Source organism: Bison bison, unplaced genomic scaffold (genome assembly GCF_000754665.1).
Source record: "Bison bison bison isolate TAMUID 2011002044 unplaced genomic scaffold, Bison_UMD1.0 scf7180017863474, whole genome shotgun sequence".
Classification (NCBI taxonomy): Eukaryota; Metazoa; Chordata; class Mammalia; order Artiodactyla; family Bovidae; genus Bison; species Bison bison.
In genome coordinates, this window is record NW_011494046.1 from 73,449 (window position 1) to 81,124 (window position 7,676).

A 7,676-nucleotide genomic window follows, 5' to 3' on the forward strand; every position below is an offset into this window, starting at 1 on the left:
AAGGCAGCAGACCTCATACTTTGAAATCATCTCCAGAAACTGACAGACCTGAGTGTGAATCCTGGTATGTGTCGAACAGTTTCTGAAACTTGTGTTCAGCTTTGTACGCCCGGATGGTCCCAAGTCCCCGGAGAGAAGATGCTAAGTGAGAAAACACTGGACTCTGTGCTGGGGAAGCAGAGACAGACACACGACAGAGAAAGTCAGGGAGGCTGGACGTGAGGAAACCCACTGCCTCCCGGGCTCTGTGGTCACACGTCCCAACAAAGGGCACACCCAGGGCTTCCTGGAGGGCCGCCTGGGGAAGGAAGCTGCCCCTTTTGGAAAGGATCCTCCATGTGACCCTCAAACTCCTGTTCACGCCAACCTTCATTCTAACAACCTGGAAATTAAAGATTCTCTTTGAACTCACCTTTGACCAAATTCAAATTGAAGCTAGATTTAGGTAAAAGAACTCTTAACTCATCAAGGTCCTCTCAAACATGCCTCCCTCCAAATTCTTCTGGCATCTCTCCATGTGGAAATTGTTCACAATGTTTTTTAAAACATATTGAAGGACAGTTGATTTACAACAATATGTTAGTTTCAGGTATACAGTACAGTGAGTCACTTATTTTTCATTATATTCCATTATAGGTTATTACAAGATACTGAATAAAATTCCTTGGGCTTTACAGCCAATCCTTGTTGCTTACCTATTTTTACATGGTACTGTTTATCTGTTAATCCCATATTCCTAATTTATTCCTCCCTTCCAGTCCCCTTTGGTAACCATAAGTTGTTTTCTGTATCTCTGAGTCTATTTCTGTTTTGTATATAGTCTTTTACTTTTTAGATTCCACGTATAAGTGATGACATATCATATTTGTTTTTCTCTGAATTACTTTACTAAGAATAATATTCTTTGCATCCATGTTGCTGAAAATTGTAGTATTTCATTCTTTTTCATCACTGAGTAATTATTCACTAATTTATGAGTCAGTGGCATTCCAAAATTTAATTCATTAGAGTCCTCACCACACTGAATTTTGATGAGCTACCTGTGTGCCATCTCCACCTTAGATGAGTAGCCTAAAGGCTGGGATAGAGTCAGTACATCCCCCACCCTAGACCAGACCCAGACCCAGAACAGGGTGAGATGAGTAAGGGGAGTGGAGTCTGATGCCTCCCCCGTCCTGAGCCTCTCCCTGCACCTGTGCCAGGAGCCTCTGTGCGGGTCATGGAGCACCCAGTGCTGCACCACCCTTGTGCCCACAGGACCCAGCAGATGAGGAGCCTTTGAATAGTATCGACTTCTGCTCTGGGAACCTGATGGATGTTTTTATAACTTCCCTGCTGGATACCTGTCCTGGTGTTTGGAGGTCACTGTGACATATGACATTCACATCACCTTTTTAGAATCTGACAGTGGCCTTAGTGTCCACTCTCTTTTGAGTGATTTCATGTGAGTTTGGGGTCTGGTGTCACATGACTGGGCATTGTTTCCTGCCATCTTCTCTAAGAGCATACTGACCACGAGAACCAGGGTCAGGCTCCTGCCCATCAGGGAACAGGTGAGCTGTAGGCTGCAGGGCAGGGAGGACCGCTTATGGTTCTCATTCTCTACCATGAAAAAGGCTGTAACTTGCTGTGTCAGTGGCAGACTGTGACACTGTGGCCTCTGTCTGGGACGAATGATAACTTGTGTTGTATCAGCAGGAAATATTGACATCACCTTGTTACCTGTGCATCTCCTGAGAAGAGCTATTAGTAAAACCTGGGTGTTTAGAAGAAGTTAAGATCACTTATCTTGCAGGCAGCTATGGAGATTTTATAAAATGAAAGGGAAAAAAGTCAAGGGGGAGAACTCCAAATTATTTTCAGGGCCTGACTCCTTAGCCTACCATCCGAACATCTGTCTGGTGACAGTGTAATCAGTAGCAATGTGCACATGGGCACTGCGGGGTGGGGGTGCGCTGGGATACAAGGGGGCAAAGACACAGAACCTCCTCTTATGCTTAGTGTCCTCCGTTCTACCAGCAAGGAAGGACCAGGCTTCCTCCTGTGAGACACTGGAGCTCAGAGAGTGTAGGAACCCCTGGCTGGGGGTGGACAGCTTGGGCTGGAGGCCAGCTGACCATCCACTGGACCCTGGGGCTCTTTCCACCTGGGGGTGTTTGACCAGGAACCATAACTATTAGTGCCCCACCTGTGACACTGACTTAAAGGAAAAACCTTCTGTGAAACTGAACATGATCATACATTTCCCCTTTGTACGTTGTTCAGGCAAAGAGCTGAAAGTGATTCAGTGGTGCTTTGCCTTTGGTCATCCAGTTGCATGCCTGTGTTCTCATTTCAGCATCCACACGGCTCTCTGTCTTCACTAAGTTGAATAACATTTTATTTTAGCTTCCTATAACTTTGCCCTTTTAAGAGCAACACAAACACAGACCGAGCTCATGCTTCAAATAAGAGAATCTGGGAGCTCTGTTCAGTCCTTTTCTGCACCCCGGCAGGTGTCCCAATCCAACCCCAGAACTCAGTCTGGAACCAGGGTTCTCAGAGGGATGATGCAGGTGAATTCCGGGGCCATCACCCTGTCAGAAGGATGCCAAGGCTGCAGCTCCAGAGAGCACAGAAAACTCACAAGAACCAGGCTCCCATTTTCACAGCAAATGTGGTGACATCAACACTACTCATCACAGACAAGACTTCTGAGCAGGAAGCAGATGTGACTGTTCACCCAGGGAGAGTCCTGGAGAGAACTTTTCAGCATGGCCTCCCTCACCTGCTTCCCTGTTGGGAGATCAAAGCTGCAGCTGATTCTCTCCAGCAGGGATGGTGGCCAGGGTTGACTTTAGAAACCAGGTGTCATCTCAGCCTTGAACACCAGGGAACCAAACATCCCACCACCTACCTCACCTCATGCCCAAGAGTTTCAGTGGGCCAGAGGGAACGCACACCTGTGAAAAGCCATCCTGTTTCTTTCAAACCCCACTTAGGGTTGAGCAGGATGCCAGGATGAGTGAACTGGAGGGTCTGCAAAGACAATTAATTTGTACAGGGGAAGAGGGGATGTCAAGGCTCTGGTATTATGTTGCCCAATGTAACATTCTTTTTCCCACAAACAATGAGTTCACTATCCTGCAGCAGATATGTAACAGACATGGAATCACTCAGCAGTCACAGACATGTGTAACTCTACATTTCATGTGACCGACAGCTACATTTTTCACAACCCTGAGGACACTTGGGAACAAACCCCACAAGGCCAGGACAACTTCCCTGGCAGGGGGAGGGAAGGAATTGCATGCAAGGACCCTGGGCTGACAGCCTTCCTGCAGGTTATCATTCATGCTCCATGAGACCTGCTAGTCATTGTTGTTCAGTCCCTAAGTCGTGTCTGACTCTTTGTGACCAAATGAACTACAGCACACCAGGCTTCCCTGTCCTGCACTATCTCCCAGAGTTTGCTCAAATTCATGTCCATTGAGTCAGTAATACTATCTAAATATTTTATCCTCTGTCATTCCCTTCTCCTCCTGCCCTCAACCTTTCCCAGCATCAGGGTCTTATCCAATGAGTTGGCTTTTCAGATCAGGTAGCCAAAGTATTGGAATTTCAGTTTCAGCATCAGTCCTTCCAATGAATATTCAGGACTGATTTCCTTTACGATTGACTGGTTTGATCTCCTTGCTGTCCAAGGGACTCTCAAGAGTCTTCTCCAGCACCAAAGTTCAAAAGCATCAATTCTTTTGCGCTCAACCTTCTTTATGGTCCAACTTTTACATCCATACATGACTACTGGACAAACCATACCTTTGACTATACAGACCACTGTCAGCAAAGTGATATCTCTGCTTTGTAATATGCTGTCTAGATTTTTCAGTTTTTCTCCCAAGGGCAAGTATCTTTTAATTTCATGACTGTGGTCAACATCCACAGTGATTTTAGAGCCCAAGAAAATAAAGTGTGTAACCGTTTCTGCTTTTCCCCCATATATTTGCCATCATGGGATGGGATTGGATGCCATGATCTAGTTTTTTGAATGCTGAGCTTTAAAACCAGTTTTTTTCACCCTCCTCTTTCACCTTCATCAAGAGATTCTTTAGTTCTTTGCTTTGTGCCATTCAAGTGGTATCACCTGTATATCTGAGGTTGTTGATATTTCTCCCAGCAATTTTGATTCCAGCTTGTGATTCATCCAGCCTGGCATTTCACATGATGTACTCTGCATATAAGTTAAATAAGCAGGGTGACAATGTACAGACTTGAAGTACTCTTTTTCCTTTTTGGAACCAGTCTGTTGTTCCATGTCCAGTTCTTACTGTTGTTTCTTGTCTTGCATGCTGGTTTCTCAGGAGGTAGGTATGGTGGTCTGGTGTTCCCATCTCTTCAAGAATTTTCCAGTTGTGATACACATAGCCAAAGTCTTCCATGTAGTCAACGAAGCAGAAATAGATTCTTTTCTGGAATTCCTTTGCTTATCTATGATCCAACGGATGTTGGCAATTTGAGCTCTGGCTCCTCTGCCTTTTCTAAATCGAGCTTGCACATCTGGGTAGTTCTTGGTTCATGTTCTGTTGAAGCCTACCTTAAGGGTTTTGAACATTACCTTACTAGCATAGAAATGAGTGCAATTGTGCAGTAGTTTGAACATTCTCTGGTATTGCCTTTCTCTGAGATTGGAATGAAAACTGACTTTTCCAGTCCCTTGGCAACTGCTGAGTTTTCCAAATTTGCTGGCATATTGAGTTTGCAGCAAACTAACAGCATCTTTTAGGATTTGAAATAGCTCAGCTGGAATTTGATCACCTGTACTAGCTTTGTTTGTAGTGATGTTTCCTAAGATCCATTTGACTTCACACTCCAGGATGTCTGGTTCTAGGTGAGTGATCACATCACTGTTAATATTTTCTTATTTCTTCTTGTTCAAGGTCTGGTGTCTTTGGCAGTGGCCTGCAAGTACTTTATAAGTGTCAAACTCAAGAAATTCTCAATAGGAACCCCAGAAACTGAGGGATTAAGAACACTCACTTAAGTAAGATTAAGTAAATTAACCTACCTAAGTGGTAGAGCAGATGTCAGACCCAACTCTGTTTTATTCCCAAGTCTGTACCTGTGTATTAAGTCATTATAGTCATGTCTGACTCTTTGCAACCCTATGGACTGCTGCCCACAAGTCTCCTCTATCCATGGGATTCTCCAGGCAAGAATACTGGAGTGGGTTGCCATTTCCTTCTCCAGGGGATCCTCCCACCCGAGGGATTGAACCTGTATCTCTTATGTCTCCTGCACTGGAAGGCAGGTGCTTAACCACCAGCACCACCTAGTTCAGTTCAGTTCAGTCTCTCAGCCATGTCCGACTCTTTGGAAGCCCCTTATTCCCAAGGCTGGGCTTTTATTCACAGCTGCAGTGTCTCTTTTAGCGCAGGCGGCTGTGACCAGCGCACTTAGTGCAGCTGAGAGGAGCTACCCCACGTCCGAGGTCAGGGGCAGAATCTGGGAGGACCCCATGCCCGAGGGGAGGTGGCCGAGGGGAGGTGGCCAAGAAGAGTTACCCCACATCCAACGTCAGGGGCAGCAGCCAAGAGTGCCAGGCTGAGACGGCGCAGGAATGACCGAGAGGAGCTATCCTACGTCCCAGGTCAGAGGCAGCGGCCGAGAGGAGCTACCCAGTGTCCGAGGTTAGGGGCGGTGGCCGGGAGGACCTACCCCACGTCCGAGGCCAGCGGTGGCAGCCGGGAGGACCTACCCCATGCTGAGGCCAGGGGCTGTGGCCAGGAGGAGCAATCCCACCTCCAAGGAGTGGTGGCTGCACAGGGTGCAGGAGGTCCTAGAGGAGCTAGTCCATGTTCAAGGTCAGAAGGGGCAGTGGTGAGGAGATACCCCTTGTTCAAGGTAAGCAGCAGTGGCTGCGCTTTGCTGGAGCAGCCGTGAAGAGATACCCCACGTCCAAGGTAAGAGAAACCCAAGTAAGATGGTAGGTGTTGCTACAGGGCATCAGAGGGCAGACACACTGAAACCATAATCACAGAATACTAGTCAATCTAATCACACTAGGACCACAGCCTTGTCTAACTCAATGAAACTAAGCCAAGCCTGTTGGGCCACCCAAGATGGGCAGGTCATGGTGGAGACATGAATATGGTCTGACAGAATGTGGTCCACTGGAGAAGGGAATGGCAAACCACTTCAGTATTCTTACCTTGAGAACCCCATGAACAGTATAAAAAGGCAAAGTGATAGGATACTGAAAGAGGAACTTCCCAGGTCAGTAGGTGCCCAATATGCTACTGGAGATCAGTGGAGAAATAACTCCAGAAAGAATGAAGGGATAGAGCCAAAGCAAAAAAAATACCCAGTTGTAGATGTAACTGGTGATCGAAGCAAGGTCTGATGCTGTAAGAGCAATACTGCATAGGAACCTGGAATGTCAGGTCCATGAATCAAGTCAAATTAGAAGTGGTCAAACAAGAGATGGCAAGAGTGAACATCGACATTCTAGGAATCAGAGAACTAAAATAGACTGGAATGGGTGAATTTAACTCAGATGACCATTATATCTACTACTGAGGGCAGGAATCCCTCAGAAGAAATAGAGTAACCATCATGGTCAACAAAAAGGTTCGAAATGCAGTACTTGGATGCAATCTCAAAAACGACAGAATGATCTCTGTTTGTTTCCAAGGCAAACCATTCAATATCACAGTAATCCAAGTCTATGCCCCAACCAGTAACGCTGAAGAAGCTGAAGTTGAACGGTTCTATGAAGACCTACAAGTCCTTTTAGAACGAACACCCCAAAAAGATGTCCTTTTCATTATAGGGGACTGGAATGCAAAAGTAGGAAGTTAAGAAACACCTGGAGTAACAGGCAAATATGGCCTTGGAATACAGAATGAAGCAGGGCAAAGACTAATAGAGTTTTGCCAAGAAAATGCACTGGTCATAGCAAAACCCTCTTCCAACAACACAAGAGAAGACTCTACACATGGATATCAATAGATGGTCAACACCAAAATCAGACTGATTATATTCTTTGCAGCCAAAGATGGAGAAGCTCTACACAGTCAGCAAAAACAAGACCAGGAGCTGACTGTGGCTCAGATCATGAACTTCTTATTGCCAAATTCAGACTGAAATTGAAGAAAGTAGGGAAAACCACTAGACCATTCAGGTATGACCTAAATCAAATCCCTTATGATTATACAGTGGAAGTAAGAAACAGATTTAAGGGACTAGATCTGATAGATAGAGTACCTGATGAACTATGGACTGAGGTTTGTGAAATTGTACAGGAGACAGGGATCAAGACCATCCCCATGGAAAATAAATACAAAAAAGCAAAATGGCTGTCTGGGGAGGTCTTACATATAGCTGTGAAAAGAAGAGAAGTGAAAAGCAAAGAAGAAAAGGAAAGATATAAGCATCTGAATTCGGAGTTCCAAAGAATAGCAAGAAGAGATAAGAAAGCCTTCCTCAGCAATCAATGCAAAGAAATAGAGGAAAACAACAGAATGGGAAAGACTAGAGATCTCTTCAAGAAAATCAGAGATACCAAGGGAACATTTCATTGAAAGATGGGCTCAATAAAGGACAGAAATGGTATGGACTTAACAGAAGCAGAAGATATTAAGAACAGGTGGCAAGAATACACAGAAGAACTATACAAAAATCTTCATGACCCAGATAAT

General features: G+C 45.3%; 1 protein-coding gene across 1 annotated transcript in view; it reads right to left on the reverse strand.

The window, feature by feature from the left end:
* The window catches only part of LOC104983855 (multidrug resistance-associated protein 4-like), a gene marked incomplete at both ends in the record, with an annotated part of 66,920 nt that overhangs the window by 33,630 nt on the left and 25,614 nt on the right, over positions 1-7,676 (reverse strand). The window contains one exon of the mRNA XM_010833380.1: positions 49-168. Within this exon, the coding sequence (XP_010831682.1) occupies positions 49-168 (120 nt within the window). The remainder of the gene's footprint in view (positions 1-48; positions 169-7,676) is intronic.